This window comes from Hemiscyllium ocellatum, chromosome 17 (assembly GCF_020745735.1).
Source record: "Hemiscyllium ocellatum isolate sHemOce1 chromosome 17, sHemOce1.pat.X.cur, whole genome shotgun sequence".
Lineage (NCBI taxonomy): Eukaryota > Metazoa > Chordata > Chondrichthyes > Orectolobiformes > Hemiscylliidae > Hemiscyllium > Hemiscyllium ocellatum.
The window spans coordinates 24,041,112-24,060,639 of NC_083417.1; the positions used below are offsets into that span (position 1 = coordinate 24,041,112).

Below are 19,528 nucleotides of genomic sequence, written 5' to 3' on the forward strand. Positions count from 1 at the left end.
TAACTAGGGAGAGAATAGGGCCCCTCAAAGATCAGCAAGGCGGCTTTTCTATGAAGTCTTATTCAGGTTTGGGTAAATAGGCAAAGTTTTTTCCCTGGGGTCAGGGAGTCCAGAACTAGAGGGCATAGGTTAAGGGTGAGAAGGGAAAGATATAAAAGAGACCTAAGGGGCAACCTTTTCACACATGGAATGAGCTGCCAGAGGAAGTAGTGGAGGCTGGTACAATTGCAACATTTAAGAGGCATTTGGATGGGTAGATGATTAGGAAGGATTTGGAGGGATATGGGCCGGGGCTGGCAGGTAGGACTAGATTGGGTTGGGATATCTGGTTGGCATGGATGGGTTGGACTGAAGGGTCTGCTTCCATGCTGTACATCTCTATGACTCTATGACCTGCAATCAAGTTTTCTTCAAAATGTCATGCCAACAGCCTTGTTTCATCCTTTTACAGTTTACTGCTACAGCTGGTATTTGTGATTCTTTTAAATTTCGTGTCTATCTCTTATTTCTTCCACGAACTTATTGCACTTCCATCCGTTATTCCTGTATCCTTCACTGAAATTTTTAATATTTTAGGGGAAGGATGGGCAAATGACCTGTGGAATTTTAAGACACTTGAATCTTTGCCTTTTACATTTCTATCACCTGATGTTTCAGGTCCAGTGACCCTTTTGAAGAATCCTGTCGAGTTTTTTCAGTAATTTTTGCTTTGGTTTCTGCTTTCCAGCATACACAGTTCTTTTTTTATATGGATTCTGGATGAAAAGTAACAAAGGGGTGGAATGAAAGCATGGAGGTGGTGTGAAGGTATGAGAAGAGATAGGGTTATGAGGGTGAATGGATATATATACAACTGGTACAAAGTGTAAAGGCCAGAAGTGCAGCCATTGTCTTATTCTGGGGTTTCAGCCCTCTAGAGATACATTTTAGGGTCTGTTCAGACATAAGCAGCTGGTAATCAGGACAATGTTTTGCTGCTATGGACTCAGCAGAACAGAATGATACGGTCTTGAGATAAAAGACCATTGAGCTGCAACAAAGACATTCATGATGAAGTAACCACTCTGAACTTTGAACTAACTGTGAAGAACAAGGCATATATACGTGCCTGAAAAAAACCCAAACATTGTGATCTGCCCATGAGAGTAATGAAAGAAAACAAGAGCTAATGTAATAGCTACCTTTTCTCTGGTTAGAATGACGGGTGTTTATTGAATTGGAAGGAAACTTGTCAATCTGTTATGTTGTTCATTTTTTTTACTTCACTGTTTATTTTCAGCTCTGATTGATTGGCCATCTTGGCATAAACAATAGAGTAAAACTTGACATTGAACTTTGTCTACCAGGACTTTGTTTATCAGATAAGTAATGCTGATCACCACAGCAACTATTCACTACATTTCAGCATGTAGTGGTTTAATGTAATCTAGAACCACAGTATCTCATATTAAATACAATGTTTTTACCTTTTCAACAACAATTTCAATTTATTAAATTGACGCCAGCAAAACATTCACAGGAGCAACAGCAAACAAGATTTGTTGCCAAAATATAGCTAAAAAAATTTTACTTGGTTCAGTTTCAAAAACTTTGTCAAAGTGGGGAGGAAATAGCAATGGCCACAAATTGGAGGATAACAGTGATAACTGAACAGTTATCATCTATGAATGGGAAGAACACATCACATTCAATTATACATGAGGTGCCTTCTTGTCAATGGTGTATCTCGTCCATCCAGCTTGCAATCAATGAAGTGTTGGGCTGATGAAAAATTTACCATGGACAGGTGCAAGAAATACAGGATTTTATTATCTTCTCATTCAACTGTTCCTGGTTGTCAGTCTGAGGGCTGGGTCAATTGATTAGCACCTGTAAAATAGGTGTCAGGTGGGTAGATATATTGATTATAATGGGGAAGAGTTATGGGCAATTTAATCTGCACCTGGCTGTGATATAATCCGCCTCGGAATACCTGACACTGAATATGTAGAAGTGGGAAGGATTCTGTTCCTGGATATCAACATCTTCTCTACAAATAGCTGATAGTTAATACCCCGTTAAATGTCATCATTTCATCTGATAACATGATGTTGTTACATTTTTAGACTTATTGGTTATAAAGCAAATGAGTAAAGTTCTCTGTTTACCTCTGTAGATACATGCTTACTGAGGGCATCATCATTAGAACAGGTTCTTGGTCTGCTATTGCCTCATTCAGTACCACAGCCTGCAAATGGTCAATTGTGTCCAATAACTTCTCTGATATCACTTTTTGCTGAAAGATAAAAGCACATCTTTAATATGGTGCACCCCATAATTCCTTAACTTTTAATTGTACCACGATCTAATTACGAAAGTCTGAGCACATCCCACTTCACATTTAGTTATAGTTACCATATCCATGGCCAAGTCTTCTTGAGCATCATTTTCTACTGAAGCTTCCAAAACATTATTAACCACAGTAAAGAGGGTATTTGCTGCAATGATTCTTTTCTCAGGATCTTCATCATCCTCAACACTGAAAGTCAGCAATGATTTTCCCGTGTTTAGAAGTGTTGAACTGGCTTCCAACTTAACAGGAGACAGGAAAGAGATACAGATAGTTCAATATTCTGCTTTGACATAAGGTAGCAGATCATTAATTGAGAATTGTAGAAGCTTGACAGTGTGGAAGCAGGCCATTTGGTCCATCAAGTCTGCAGCGACCCTCCAAAGAGCACTCCACCCAAACAGCCCCCCCTACACTTTCCCTGTAACTCTGCATTTGCCATGGTTAATCCAGCTAGCTTGTGCATCCCTGACACTATGGGCAATTTAGCATGGCCAATCCACCCTAACCTGCACATCTTTGGACTGCGGGAGGAAACCAGAGTACCTTGAAGAAATCCACGCAGACACGGGAAGAATGTGCAAACTCCACACAGTCACCTGAGGGTGAACTAGAACCCAAGTGAGACAGGGGTGCTAACCACAGAATCACAGTGCCACTTTATTTAAGTGCATTTCACCTCTTAGTTTTATTTTAATTTACAATTATGTTTTCTATCAAAAATTGTGCATTAATATTTGGAGGGGTTTTTCACTTTAGGGATGAATGTCTTGAGGTAGACTATTTATTTCTTATTGGTTAGCTCAATTGGCTGTATAGTTAATGTGTCTTTCAGGTTAATGCCAGTTTAATTTCTATTCTGGTAGAAGGTAGCTTTGCGACATTCCTTATCACAACTCCTGATACTGGTAGGCAATGGCAATCATCCACCAGAGAAATAATATCGCCAAGGGACCAATTCAAGGTGAAGCAATTACAGGCAATGAGCTAAGGTTCCAGTTTTCAGAAAACCACAGATGAACGAATTAAACTTCTGCTCACCGAATTGTGCAGGATAGTACAATTGTGGTTCAACTACTATGTACAGAATCTTTCTGCAGAAGTCAGAATAGCAAGGGCAGTCAGGATCATTGTGGAGGGGGGATATTGGGAAGCAGTAAAAATGTAATTGAACAAGACGAGAGTTACCTGTGATGTAGATGTGAGTTCATCAGACTTGTAGGTTAGCTGTTTCAGAACTTCTGAAACTTGAACAGCCAAGTGCAGTGATGAGACATCCACAACAGACAAGTTTGAAAGCATGGTTTCCCTCAACTTGTGGGGATGTTTTTGACAATAGCAAACAAAAACAGACATATTTGTATTATTTTCCAATAAATTCCTCTTTGTAAAATTAACATATATTTATAGCACTTGGCAGCACAGAATCTGAATACAGTGTTGCTGGAAATAAAGCACGCTGTTGACGTTTTTTTGTCTTGCTCTCACCAGGACAATTTCAATGGGAACAACAAATTATACCACATGACCTGGCAAATTGACTCTGATGGGTTTCAGATATTGCCATGGAAAATGCATCGACAAATATTGTCCCTCATGTTCTTTTATTTAATTCTAAAAAGTTGCAATGCTTGGATGTGATTATTTTTCTTGAAAAGGACAAGCCCATGTATATGAATGTATGTAAATTCCACTAAGCGTGAGTGAGCAACATTGCAAAGCTGAGTGATAACATTAAATTAGTGTACATTTAACCAAATTCAAATTATTCAATTGCAGAATCACATCCAAAATTAGACATTGGGCTGACTTTTATCAAAAATAGGCAAAGTCACAATTTTGACTAGCTTCATGGAGCATTCCTCTTTCTGAGCCTTGTGACGTTTCTCATGTCATTTGCTGCTGCTTACCCCATTATAAATGCACTGTGCCATATAAATAATCAAGCTTGAGTTGCTAGATCCATTCAAAGTCCACTCATTTATCATAGTGATAGTGCCACACAACATACTGGAGGGTATCTTCAGCGTGAAGTCAAAATTTAGTCTCTATAAGGCCTGCAAGGTGGTCACTTTTGCCCATAATATCATGGACATTTGCACCTGCAGCAGGCAGATTGTTAAGGATAAGGTCAAGTATGTTATTCCTTCTTGTTGATTGCCTCATCACCTGCTGCGGACCCAATCTAGCAGTTATGTCCTCAAGGACTTGACCAGCTTGATCAGAAGTGGTGCTGCTAAGCCACTGTTGGTAATAGACATTGAAGCTCCTCCCCGCCCACAATGTGCATTCTGCACCCTTGCCACCCTCAGTACTTCTTTTAAAATATCATTGAACATAGAGGAGTACTGATTCATCAGCTAAGGGGAGGCAGTACATGGTAATTAGCAAAGGTTTCTTTGTCCATATATGACCTGAAGACATAAGATTTTCAGGACCACTCCCTCTCAACTGTACACCACTGTGCGGCCACCTCTGCTGGGTCTGTCCTGCCGGTGGGATAGATGATGGCAATTGTGTTGATTAGCAGCAGCATTGCAATGAAAATTGTTGGTCATTCCACTACAAAGTGCAGTTTTAAAGTGGATAACTATATTCTAAGTGAATCAGAGATATGCTGCCATTATGCTCGTTCTTGCCCTAGGTCAATGTTCTTGGATGGGGACTTGAAGGCACTCACTGCCAACGGGACATACCCTGAGTAATTGGGGACTCTTGGCCAAAGTGGAGACTTCTCCAAGCCATCAGGGAACATAATTCTCTGAGCTGGAGCCACCAGAATCCCACTCCTCCAAGCTGAAGCCACCAGGAACCTACTGATAAAATCACAGAATCCCTACAGTGTGGATGCAGGCTTTTCAGTCCATCAAGTCTACACTGATCCTGCAAAGAACATTCCACCCAGACATTTGACATTAGAATGTATGGACAATGTACCTGGCATCACACCAGCACTGAAATTCACACACCACACTTTTCATTTGTGTGGCAGGCACAATGTGTTTTTGACAGCAGCCTTCTGCTAGTGGAAAATACTGCTTGTATTACTACTGCATGAAATGGCCAGCTTCATCTGTTGCTCAAAATGCTCTGAAAATATATTTCTGCTTATGAGCGAATCAAATTTGAATGGACATCTGTTCTCACTTAACCTAAATCCATCGAACTGAGTTAATTCAAGTTACATGGATTAGAGTTGAACTCCAGCAGCTTTAAGATGTTACCATTTCTCTTTTACTGAAAATATGTTGCTGGAAAAGCGCAGCAGGTCAGGCAGCATCCAAGGAGCAGGAGAATCGACGTTTCGGGCATGAGCCCTTCTTCAGGAATGAGGAAAGTGTACCAAGCACGCTAAGATAAAAGGTGGGGAGGAGGGACTTGGGGAGGGGTGTTGGAAATGCTGCGCTTTTCCAGCAACACATTTTCAGCTCTGATCTCCAGCATTTGTAGTCCTCACTTTCTCCTAGTTGATTTCTCTTTAACTCCCTGGTGAGTGAAAATAGTTGTACCTCCTACAACTATAGGAACCATTTTTACAATAATTGAAACAGAGAATCTGTGAAACAGAAAACAGCCAGGGAATTCCTAGAAGCATGGCACTCATCCACAGATTCAATCAATAAGCACATCGACCTGGACCCAATATACCGACCACTGCAGCGGACAGCTGGAACTGACAACCGGAAGCAGCAGATTCAAACCACTATACATGCCGGAGGAAAAATCACAGAAGCGCTTCACAGGAGGCTCCCAAGCACTGAGGATGTCACCTAGACAAGGGACGAAAAGTCTGCAACACAAATTCCCAGCTCGGCGAACAAGAACCACAACAACGAGCACCCAAGCTACAAATCTATACAAATCTTTTGAATACAATATCAATAACATGAAAATTAGACATGAATGTATCATATATTCATGATGCTTTAATGTAAACTTCATTTATGATGCATAGACTGCCTAACTAATGTTTGGTTGTCAATTATTGTAAAAATAGTTCCTATGGTTGTAGGAGGTACAACTGTTTTCACTCACCAGGGAGTAAAAGAGAAATCAACTAGGAGAAAGTGAGGACTGCAGATGCTGGAGATCAGAGCTGAAAATGTGTTGCAGGAAAAGTAACCACAACATTGATATTATATGATCAAAATAAATGGCTGACACAATTCCAGCACTTCAAAATTTTTAATTCAATCTTTAAATTGGTGGATTTGGCTATTATGAACTTGAGCTCCCATTCAGAACTAAAGGTATTAGTTGTCAGTGCTTTATTCATTTGTACAATCGCCACTTTTAAGAAAAATTGTCACCTGTTTTTTGTCTTCTAGTGCTAGTTTGCCCATGATTCCTGCACTGGCATCTTGATTCAGCTCAGAAGAGACAGACTCAAACAGCTGGATTAGTAAAGAACTGTTGGTTGTTGAATTTGATATATCTTCTAAATTTTCTGAAAAGAGTGTTGCCAGGTCCTTGGCATTACCAGTATTTGAGAACTTACGAACCTGCGGTTAGAATGGGGAAAAAAATAAATCTAACAACATGTCTTTTTCTAAACAAATGATTCTTCTGTGACCCCAATCTATTGTCCACATGCAATATTATTTACAAGTTAGAACAAGTAGTGTGAAAGGATTAATCAGATTTATTACCAGCGACTGAATAAAAATTCAAATCCCACTAGGGCTGTTTGAGATTTTGAATTTAATTTTTACAAAATGCTGGATTTGGAGAAATTACAACTGCAGATGGGATAATGCTTGGATTAACAACATAGCCCAAATACTTTCAAAAACCATTTACCACGTGCTAACCCTAATCTCTAAACATAGCTATTCCCCAACCATATTCCATTTAGTATGTTTAATCCTCATTAATCTATAATGATGTGATTAAAATATTTATCAGTTATTTTGGGTAATGTATGAATTAGTTGGATGGCTGGTTTGAAATGCAGAGTGATGACAACAGCATGAATTCTATTCTTGCACTTGCTGATTCTTTTTCTCAACCGTTCCCCTTGCCTGAGGTATGGTGACCTTCAGGTTAAACCACCACCTGTCATCTCTCTCTCTCTCCCTTTGTCTCTGATGAGAGAGCAGGCCTTTGGTCTGGTACAATCATGGTGACTTTACCCATATTTTGAGTCTAGGGGTTTTAAATTGAGGAAAAATAAATAATATCTTTTGTAGTTAGAGTAAGCCTGAATGATTTCATTGTTAGAGTCAAAGGATGATTTAGATTGTTTTGCTGAGAAAAAGTGTGAAGTATACATGCTTGGAGACAATGGCTAATCATCTCTGAATTGACTCTGAGTCTCCCAAAGTCCCAGAATGGTTTTGTGTGTATAGAATTGTAAACAGCCCATTTACTCCTAAAATAAAAGGGATTTGAAATAAAGAATAGCTCATTAGTATTTCCACATAAATATAAGGTTATTGTGTGCAACATTGCCATGAGGAAGAGGGTAGATGAAGCCATATTTTCTTAGTCAATTTTCCCTCTAAATCAAAAATATTACATGCATACTATGGTGGTTTTGTGTGGCCAACAGAGAGGAAAGGCTGCTTGATTATGTAAGATACCACAGCCAGATGCAGGAGGAAAATGAATAGATTCAGGAGACAGATGAATTGATTCAGGAGGGTGATGAATAGGTGCATCCTATACATTAGATCATAAGAACTAGGAGCAGGAGTAGACCATGTGGCCCTTCTAGCCTGCTCCACCATTCAGTAATATCATGGCTGATCTTTTTGTGGCCTCAGCTCAACTTATCAACCCTCTCACTGTTCAAAAAATTATCTTATCTTAGCTTTGAAAGCATTTGTCGAGGAAGCCTGAACTACTTCACTGGGCAGGGAATTCCTTAGATTTACAACCCTCTGGGTGAAGAAGTTCCTCCTCAATTCACTCCAAAATCTGCTCCCTCTAATTTTGAGGCTATGCCCCCTTGTCCAATTTTCACCCTCTAGTGGAAACATCCTCTCTACTTCTATCTTATCTATTTTCTTCATAATTTTATATGTTTCTATAAGATCTCCCCTCATTCTAAATGCCAATGAATGTAATCCCAGTCTACTCAGTCTGTCCTCATAAGCCAACTCCCTCAACGCTGGAATCAACCTAGTGAACCCCCTCTGCACCCCGTCTGGTGCCCGTGGGCGGCACGGTGGCACAGTGGTTAGCACTGCCGCCTCACAGCACCAGAGACCCGGGTTCAATTCCCGCCTCTGGCAACTGTCTGTGTGGAGTTTGCACATTCTCCCGTGTCTGCGTGGGTTTCCTCTGGATTCTCCAGTTTCCTCCCACAGTCCAAAAATGTGCAAGTTAGGTGAATTGGCCATGCTAAATTGTCTGTAGTGTTAGGTGAAGGGGTAAATGGGTCTGGGTGGGTTGCTCTTCACAGGGTCGGTGTGGACTTGTTAGGCCGAAGGGCATGTTTCCACTGTATATAATCTAATCTAATCTAATCCTTTCTCAAGTAACGAAACCAAAACTGCAAGCAGTACTCCAGGTGTGGCCTATAATTTGAAAGGGCAACGGTAAACTTGGCAAAACCTTGGCAGGATGAAGCCCAGGCAAGTGAATCCAAGACCTTGTTGGGGCACCCTGGAGTTAGTTTCTCATCCAAAACTAGCAGGAAGTGGCATCTGGCATAAAACCACGATGTGGGATCCAGACATTAGTTAAAAAAAACGCTAAAATATCTGAGCTTCTCCTAGTCCAGTTCCTCTACTCATTTTGCTGACCTGATGGTAAAGCTACATTGACTTCCTCAGTCAAGATCCCAAATAGATTAGATTAGATTAGATATCCTAAAGTGTGGAAATAGGCCCTTCGGCCCAACAAGTCCACACTGACCCTCCAAAGAGTAATTCACCCAGACTCATTCCCCTACATAAGATTATAAGACATAGGAACAGAAATAAGCCATTTGGCCCAATGAGTTTACATTCAACCATGGCTGATGTGATTCTTCATCTCATTCTCCTGACTTCTCCTCATAACCTTTGATCCCCTTATTAACAAAGAACCTGTCTATCTTAAATGCACTCAATGACTTGGCCTCCACAGCCTTCTGTGGCAATGAGTTCCACAGATTCACTACCCTCTGACTGAAGAAATTCCTCCTCAATTCAGTTCTAAAGGGTTGCCTCTTCACTCTGTGGCTGTGTCCTTGTGTCCTAGTCTCTCCTACCAGTGGAAACAATCTCCACATCCACTCTATGCAGGCCACTTAGCATTCTCAGACTAAAATAATGGTAATAAAAGTAATAATTGTCAAGCACCCAAGTGTCCTCATTGGACTCTCTCAAAGGCAGGTTAATTAGCAACTAAAACTGAAGATAAATCATCAACGATTTCAATTCAAAAACTACTGAAAAGAAAGATTTGAATGGTGAGCTTATATTAAAATTCATGATTTGACTGCGATCGCACACTGTGTGAAAAATTGATCTAACTGATAACATCCCAACAACTTACCACCACTGTAGTAATAACACTTGTAATGGAGCCCGCACTATTTCTGACAGTTATTGTGATATTCAACTGGTTATCATTCTTTGAGTCTCCCAGTGGTAGGTAAGTAGGTGGCAATATTGGCTGTGATCCACAGTGTAAAGGAACATCTGAAAAGACATTAGCACATCATGATTTGAAGTTCTCTGCCTGAATGAATAGAGGAAGTAGATTCAAGAGTAGCTTTCAAATGGAAATTAGATAAATATTTGAGGGGAGAAAATAATGGAGCTATGGGGGAGTGGGCACAGTTAGAATGGGGTAAAAACAATGACTGCAGATGCTGGAAACCAGATTCTGGATCAGTGGCGCTGGAAGAGCACAGCAGTTCAGGCAGCATCCAAGGAGCAGCGAAATCAACGTTTCGGCAAAAGCCCTTCATCAGGAATAAAGGCAGAGAGCCTGAAGTCAAATGACCACTTCACTTAAAAGTTTACCAATCTACAATAAAGTTGAAAAAGGTGGTGCTGGAAAAACATAGCAGGCCAGGCAGCATCCGAGGAGCAGGAGAATCGATGTTTCGGGCGTAAGCCCTTCTTCAGAAAATACAATCTACAATAAAGTCAATTCTTGTCTAGATAACCCACAAATGAAGTAAATCCCCAGTTAAAACGTAAACTTAAATTCAGACAATATTATTATCCAACTGTAGAAACACCACTTCTACGTCCTTATATTATTGCCGGTCATGATGCTCTTATTACAAGCATTACTGCTAAAATCATTTTCTATCAATGCCATATACATGACATTTAAATATATTAATATATCAGCATAGTTTCCATAACTAAGCATTTATATTTGATGGTGTTGTCTGCTTCATTGCTATAGCTAAATAATCATTTTGCTTTTCTAATTTCATGGGAAAAATGTTAACATCCTGAGTGGGTGGAGGTTGGTTTCAAAATAAACTATGGGTAACTCAACTTCAGCTTGCTTCCAACTCACCCATTTTCAGCTTTAACAGAACTGAGTCAGGATTGGTTGAAAGGGTGGTGAGGGTAAACTGACAACCTCTGTCAGGAAGTAGGCTGACCCTTAAATCATTTAAGGGAGGCCTCATGCCTCCATCTGATACATTGTCCATCTTCAATAATTACTGTAGACTAGGTTTCCCAAGTCTCAGGAACAGAAAGTGAGAATGTCCAGATGTCTAGGTAGTAATGTTTGCCCAACATTGCAACAGTCCTTCCTTACAGCCCACCAACCCTTAATTTTTGTCCACAGCTATGGGATCTCCACAATCAGCCAACTCTCATCTCTGCAACGGCCCAATCTCCCTAGCCCCTTGAATGGTCTGAATCCTCCTACTTACTCAGTGTTCAATTTCTTTTGCCAGCAAAGAATGGAAACCTAACTTACCTCCAATTTGTTATTCAGCTTTATATCTGACAGCCAAGCAGGCTGTTAGGTGGGAAACCTATTGAAAATTTTAAGACAGGTCTGACTTTTAAAGTCAATGGGACCTGTGGGAGATTTTTGCATCTGAATTTCCCATTCCCACTCAAGGTATTTTCAATGCTGGGGCCAATGTCTTAAGAAAAGAAGCAAACAAGGAATGTATAAAGTAGCATCTGAAATCCTTTTAATTAAAGGTGATTATTGTCACTGTCAATCATACAGCCAGGTGTCCATTGATTTTCCAAATTCTACATGTTCGAGATATTACAGAAATAAACTAAATTAACCAAATGGTCAATAGTATAAAAGGAAAGGTCAATACTTAGAGATATGGAAGAAATGATAGCAAATGTACAATTATTGAATCATCATTACTATATCTCCTATTTTGTCCCATTGTTTCATTAAAACTGGCATGAGCATGTTAATGGGCTTCTTTTTTAACTTGCTTTTAATTGTAAAGAAAAACAGGAATTTCTGAAAATACAAAGAAGGTCCTTCAGCACATTGAAAGGAAATCAGAGATCAATATTTGAGATGTGAACTTTTGGTCTTTATCCTGGACATCATTAATATTTTCTCTTGACAGATGTTAATGTATTTGATCTGTTGTTTCAATATTTTTCCAGTTTGTTTTTTGCTTTTTTGTTAAGCTGCAATTGTTTCTTTCTGGGCAAAGATTCCCCTGACTTATTCAATGTCTCATCACACTGTCCATCATTGCATAAATGAAAAGAAAAAAAATAGGTAGCATTGCAAAGGATAATGGTATTATCCCTCTTTCATTGGATGAATTAATCATGGTAAATGTTAATTGTATCACTCTTACAATCTTTGGAGTGCTATAAAAAGATTGAGAGTGTGTGTTTTCTCACAGCGATACTTTTGAAACCATAGATCTTGGAATTCCAATTTTCAGTCCAAAGAAACCTAAACGCATGCCTTAAAGCAACAATACTCTTGAGCCAAACAAGTTATTACCTGGTTTTACAAAGAAACAGTAAGTAAGGTCTGAAGAATTGCAGGATGATTCAGAACTGCAATTGATGGTGCATTTTGCACTGAATTTTGTTGTGACTGTTGACCCTTCTTTTGGAAAAACATTACAGGATGGCACTGGTAGTTGAGGCATCATACTAACAACGTAATCTTTGTATTTATATTCACCACTGTCACTGATCCCTAAAAGTAAAACATACATGGAATAAATATACAATTTTATTTTGCTCCTACTGTAGTTCTAACAATGTTAACAAAGTACTTGTAAGCTCCACCTATCAACATTCATTTTCCCTGAATGACTTTCACCTTCGGACAACATGTACGCAGACAAATCAGGAACCAAACCTTGAAAAGTTAAGCAATTGACCAAACTCAGGTAGACTTGTTTCACATTTGGATCCCAGACAACATTTGACCAACCATAGTTGGCCAGCCTGCAGAGTGTCAGTGAACATGCTTCATATTGTACACCGTAGCAATTCCAGATTTTCCCTGTGATGTTCAGCAAATGGGATCATCAGGTAATGTACCTCAGGAGAAGAACACTACAAAATCAGGAAAAAAAAATGTCCCATTTTGAGACTCTTCACTTTTCTTTCTGTCTATAATACAAAGTGGATGGGTGAGAAAAAAGGTTTAAGAAATGCAAGAGATCTTTAAATTCAGCTAATAATCATTTGCGGTTAAAGAGAAGGAAAGAAACAAAATGCACGTCAGTGAAATGTAATGTTCTGGGTACAATTAGGCAAGAGTCACCCACAGGTAGACAAATACTCAGCAAACCTTTTGGAGACAACCCATCGACAGTTTTTATTAAAGTTATAAGGCTGGTGCATCAAAAAGTGGCAAAACAAATGAAGGGCAAAGAAACCTTAGGTATAGGCATGAGTTTAATAAACAAATATAAGTCAGCAAGTCTGACTTTTACTTTTGTTTTTGGCTACTGAAATCAAACTGCACCAAATGAGCATGAAAGAAAAGTTGGAAGATTAACTTTATCTCTGAAGAGATGAGTTTCATGCCACAGCTGGTCAATACAGTATTTGCATGTGACAGCTTTGAATCTCATGTAAGACACAACTTGATATGATCTGATTTTTCAATATATTAGCCTATGTAACACATACCGCAGGATGTCTCTTACTGAGATAGACACCTGGAATTTTATTAATTACTAATCATGTACTAATACTAATGTGACTAATATACTAATTGGATATATCAAACCTACATACACAGTGTGGATTATACGTCTACTTATACCACCAAATATTGCAGCCTTTTGGCTGATTTATATTTGAGCTTTTTCCAACATCGAATAGTCAATCACTTCAACATTTTTCAAAAGCAAATTTGATTGCTAAGGAGACATGTGTGACCTACCGACTGCTCTCACTTTTAATACAGGAGCAAAATTAACCAGATCTTCCTTTCCCAAGACAAGAACAGCTGTGTTTTCCCTCATTAATGTCAATGATTGTCGAGGAACATTTTGCTGTTTGACATTACAGGCAGAAGGAAGGTTGATCTGAAGTAAAAAGTATGCATATTATTACACTATCAAAAGTAAGGTAAGATTAATTGATATATTTAAAAGTGCTCTATTTGCGCTAAAGTTTTAATTATGAGGTTTTTTTTCCCCTTTACCTGGTGTTTTGATGGATTCACTCTATACCAATTATATTTAACTGGATTCTTGCAATCTTGACAATCAACAGTCAACGTAACATTTTTTGAAATATCAACTGGATTGCAGTTGTTCTCACATCTAAAATATAGCAGTTGATTAGTCAGGTTCATCTTCAAGTTATAACTGTTGTGATTAGACCAGTGGTGCCCAACCTTTTTGCATTGATGGGCCATGGAGACCAAAGCATAACTTTATACGGGCACAACTCAAGATATATTTTGAAAACTTTCATACCATTATGAAATCTGTAAAGACATTCATCAGTTTTCAAATTACAATAATTGAAAGTTAGGTTTATTTACATTTTATGCATTATTAGATTTCAATTTTCACAATGTTCATAACCATCTCTTTAAAATATTTTGATTTTTAGAGGATTTATAGAGTCTAACAATGCATGTTTATGGAAGATAAGAAATCAGAAAACATCTGCCTGATTAAAAATATTATACTTGTTGAGTTAGTGAGCTGTCTGAAGTGGTCTGAGAAATGATGAAACAATGTTTTCAGAGCTCACTGTGCATTTTTTCCTACAACCCTACCTTATTAGATATTACTTTGATAAACAAAAATAACCCCAGATTTCACAAACTATTGGCTCTTTTTAATTGTATCCTGTCCACAATATTTATTTTCTGAAATTCTGCATTAACATGGCTGTATTCTTAGGAAAACAATATATTAACCTGTGGTGACCACAGAGTCCTGACACAGCCAACAGTTGCAGCACTTGTGATGATTTCCAAATATGTCCCGTGGCACCAAGATGACACCCAAGGCAAACCTTTCATTAGTCTAGGGATGGGATGCTCCTATCGCTGGGCCTAACATGTTTTCCATCCCTGATTCTGCCTTCTTGCTGATTCGGGAGGCAGCAGCTCCAACATCAGCCTGTCCTTGATTTGGCATGCTGTATTGTCATGCTCTGGTTGGCCCTATGTAGCCCACAGTCTATAAGCTGGGCACCCCTAGGTTAGACAACTAAAGTTCCCAACAAAGTATTTACTTTTCACTGGAACAATCTAAAAGAAAATACGATGTAAATATCCTTTTATGTATGTCAATGTTATATTTTGTTTTAGAATGCTCATGTGAAGCGCTTTGAGTCATTTCATTATATTGAAGCATTATATAACTTAAAATGCTTGTTATATTTTGAAGATATCAAATACTGCTGCTTATTAATAAATTAGAAAACAAACTCAGATAACTGAACTTCCTGTTGTTAATAAGTTACAGGCAAATTCGCATTGCTTAAGCTCTGGTATACACTTTGTTGCATCTACTGGAGTCACCCAAAGAGTTTTTCTTGAACTAAATCACTCCCAATGACTCACAGATCTTGTTGCATTAACCAACATTTTTACCCAATACCTTCATTGACTGCAGTGATAATGAACATGCCTCTTGAGTATGAACTGATCTGCTGTGAGGTAAAGCCCTAATTTAGACACTCTAATATTTGCTAAAATCTGTTCTTTAAAAGTAATATAATGTACATCTCTTAAGAAACATTTTAGCATTTTGTTTCACTGAATGCATCGTTTTACAATTACCAACAAAAATTGGTTTGAATGTTTTATGATAACATGACACTGTAAGAAGGAACAAATTTGACTTGAAATATGACATTCTTTTACATTTTCATTGAGGTTTGAAATACTTTAGAATCAAGAATAGTGTGAGATATTGGAAATGTTTCATAATCTCTTGCAAACAATGAGAACCACTCTGGTAGTTATACAATGGTAATGGAGAGATCTCTGAGTATGATGGAGAAAAAAGTCAATGTCAGAGTTGGCAGATGATAAGTTTATTTCCTTGAGTCATCTCTCTCTTGTTGTCAATTCTAAGTAGACTTCAAGTTTATGATAATTTTGTGTGGTAAATGTCCAAATTGAAATCTGATTGCAAACCCACCCCTAGTATTTTGTATGCTGGCATCATCTTCTGATACACCCTTATCATATGAAAGGACAAAGTTATTTTATTTGAAAATTCAGCAATCATTATATTCGAAAATGTCACAACCTGGGGACTGCTGTAATTATATCCATTCTACTTAGATTATCTTAAGGTTATTGCTTATTTCTTTGCTCATATTGTTATAATCCTTCTAATGACCAATTATAAAGAAAATGCTTTTTGGCCAAAAGACCCTCTGATAATTTCCATGGGAAACTATAAATCACTATGTCCAAGGATGTTCATAGTAGGTCAGTGAGAATTCAACTCTAAACTGGTATTGCTGGTTAGCGTGGAGAGGATTACTGAAAGCAATCCAGAACTGGGAGCCTCTAATCTCATTTGTTTCAGGGTACACATCCTAAATGATGGCAATCCAGTAGGAAGCTGGACTTTGGTTGGGAGACTGTTAAAAGGTAAGAAACACAAATCTGTCAGGTAACATTATCCTTCAAACTATTACAAATTGACAATACACTTGCAGTCAATGCTCAGAACTATAATTAAACTGGACACATATTTATACAAAGTCTGCAGGCATGCAAAATTATTATAGAGAATGACTTATAGACTATGCATAAAAAAATGACTGAGCTCACTAACCATGCTACAAACAGAAATCTTCAATCTAAACATCATTCCCCTACCTGATATTCATCCCCTTTTTGCTCTTCTTGGTGAAGATCAGACATTTCTCTGCTGTACTGTTCGTTGTGTCAGGTTTACTTACAGTTAGCTTGATTGAAATGAAAGAATTTGGTGGAGGCAGGCAAGATGGATGGATGATCAGGTCCTGGTGAGTTGTAATAATTTGGTTATTCTGCACACAAATATCCCATAATGGCCAGCATACACCTTCACAAGATAAAGAGAGATAACATGCAGAAAAATAATTAAATACAATTTCATGTTTAATTTATAATATAGATAGGAAAATTACATCTGTTGCTTGGTTCACAGTCTGATTATTCAGATCTTTAATTACGTGAATTGCAAGTTGTTTTTATAATGAAAAGGTATTAGTGCTAACCTTAAAATCAGCTTAAATATGCACGACATCCTGAGGGTAGACAGAGACACTCATTGTAAGCATCACTATTTTATCTCAGGTTATACAAACCAAAAAGTGTATCAGCCCACCCTTAACTCCTAAATTACAAGTTTAACAGCCTAAAGCTAAAATTGTATTGCACTTGAGTAGTGGAGTTAATGTACCCTAGCATAAAAATTTATAACCCAAGGTGCTAAGGTTTTGCTCCAAGATTCTTTCTGCTTTCTTAAGTAAAAGCAGCTGGTTCTTCATGGTGTTAAACATAGAACATAGAACATAGAACAATACAGCACAGAACAGGCCCTTCGGCCCACAATGTTGTGCCGAACATTTGTCCTAGCTTAAGCACCTATCCATGTACCTATCCAATTGCCGCTTAAAGGTCACCAATGATTCTGACTCTACCACTCCCACGGGCAGCGCATTCCATGCCCCCACCACTCTCTGGGTAAAGAACCCACCCCTGACATCTCCCCTATACCTCCACCCTTCACCTTAAATTTATGTCCCCTTGTAACACTCTGTTGTACCCAGGGAAAAAGTTTCTGACTGTCTACTCTATCTATTCCCCTGATCATCTTATAAACCTCTATCAAGTCACCCCTCATCCTTCTCCATTCCAATGAGAAAAGGCCTAGCACTCTCAACCTATCCTCGTACAACCTATTCTCCATTCCAGGCAACATCCTGGTAAATCTCCTCTGCACCCTCTCCAAAGCTTCCACATCTTTCCTAAAATGAGGCGACCAGAACTACACACAGTACTCCAAATGTGGCCTTAACAAGGTCCTATACAGCTGCAACATCACCTCACGACTCTTGAATTCAATCCCTCTGCTAATGAACGCTAATACACCATAGGCCTTCTTACAAGCTCTATCCACCTGAGTGGCAACTTTCAAAAATCTATGAACATAGACCTCAAGATCCATCTGCTCCTCCACCTTACTAAGAACCCTACCATTAACCCTGTATTCTGCATTCTTATTTGTCCTTCCAAAATGGACAACCTCACACTTGACAGGGTTGAACTCCATCTGCCACTCCTCAGCCCAGCTCTGCATCATATCTAAGTCCCTTTGCAGCCGACAACAGCCCTCCTCACTATCCACAACTCCACCAATCTTCGTAGCATCTGCAAATTTACTGACACACCCTTTGACTCCCTCTTCCAAGTCATTAATAAAAATTACAAACAGCAGAGGACCCAGAACTGATCCCTGCAGAACTCCACTTGTAACTGGGCTCCAGGCTGAATATTTACCATCTACCACCACTCTCTGACTTCGACCGGTTAGCCAGTTCTCTATCCAACTGGCTAAACATCCCACTATCCCATGCCTCCTGACTTTCCGCATAAGCCTACCATGGGGAACCTTATCAAATGCCTTACTAAAATCCATGTACATGACATCCACTGCTCTACCCTCATCCATATGCTTGGTCACCACCTCAAAGAATTCAATAAGACTTGTAAGGCAAGACCTACCCCTCACAAATCCGTACTGACTGTCCCTAATCAAGCTGTGTCTTTCCAGATACTCATAAATCCTATCCCTCAGTACCCTTTCCATTACTTTGCCTACCACCAAAGTAAGACTAACTGGCCTGTAATTCCCGGGGTTACCCCTATTCCCTTTTTTGAACAGGGGTACAACATTCACCACTCTCCAGTCCCCTGGCACCACCCCCCATTGACAGTGAGGATGAAAAGATCATTGACAACGGTTCTGCAATTTCCTCTCTTTCTTCCCACATAATCCTAGGTTATATCCCGTTAGGCCCGGGGGACTTGTCTATCCTCAAGTTTTTCAAAATGCCCAACACATCTTCCTTCCTAACAAGTATCTCCTCTAGCTTACCAGTCCATTTCATACTCTCCTCTTCAACAATACGGTCCCTCTCATTTGTAAATACTGAAGAAAAGTACTCATTCAAAACCTCTCCTATCTCTTCCGACTCAATACACAGTCTCCCATTATTGTCCTTGATCGGACCTACCCTCGTTCTCGTCATTCTCATGTTTCTCACATACGCATAAAAGGCCTTGGGGTTATCCTTATTCTACCCGCCAAAGATTTTTCATGCCCTCTCTTAGCTCTCCAAATCCCTTTCTTCAGCTCCCTCCTGGCTATCCTGTATCCCTCCAATGCCCTGTCTGAATCTTGTTTCCTCAACCTTGTGTAAGCTCCTTCTTCCTCCTTCCAAGACATTCAATCTCCCTCGTCAACCAAGGTTCCCTCACACGACCATCTCTTTCCTGCCTGACAGGTACATACAGATCAAGGGTAAGTCGTATCTGTTCCTTGAAAAAGTTCCACATTTCAACAACATCCTTCCCTGACAGCCTATGCTCCCAATTTATGCTCCTCAGATCCTATCTTGCTGCATCGTGCACATGGAAGGGCAAGACCAAAGGCACTTTGCAGGTCAAGAAGGTTTGAGGGATATGGAGCCTTTGAACTATGGAGAGGAAAGAGAGGACAGTAGAGAGGGAGGGGAAGAATAGAAGAGAAGGCAAGAGTAGAGTTCGAGAAGGGAAACCAGAGATCCTTCTGTCACTACATCA

At 39.2% G+C, this 19,528-nt stretch overlaps 1 protein-coding gene across 1 annotated transcript in view; it reads right to left on the reverse strand.

Annotated features, from left to right (window-relative positions):
* LOC132824058 (polycystin-1-like protein 2) overlaps nucleotides 1–19,528 on the reverse strand; it is a 152,187-nt gene that overhangs the window by 92,015 nt on the left and 40,644 nt on the right. Inside the window, exons 12-20 of the mRNA XM_060838324.1 lie at nucleotides 16,556–16,763; nucleotides 13,901–14,021; nucleotides 13,637–13,781; nucleotides 12,233–12,433; nucleotides 9,815–9,960; nucleotides 6,640–6,831; nucleotides 3,518–3,643; nucleotides 2,395–2,571; nucleotides 2,148–2,275 (exon numbers count right to left, since the gene is read on the reverse strand). Of these exons, the coding sequence (XP_060694307.1) occupies nucleotides 2,148–2,275; nucleotides 2,395–2,571; nucleotides 3,518–3,643; nucleotides 6,640–6,831; nucleotides 9,815–9,960; nucleotides 12,233–12,433; nucleotides 13,637–13,781; nucleotides 13,901–14,021; nucleotides 16,556–16,763 (1,444 nt within the window). The remainder of the gene's footprint in view (nucleotides 1–2,147; nucleotides 2,276–2,394; nucleotides 2,572–3,517; nucleotides 3,644–6,639; nucleotides 6,832–9,814; nucleotides 9,961–12,232; nucleotides 12,434–13,636; nucleotides 13,782–13,900; nucleotides 14,022–16,555; nucleotides 16,764–19,528) is intronic.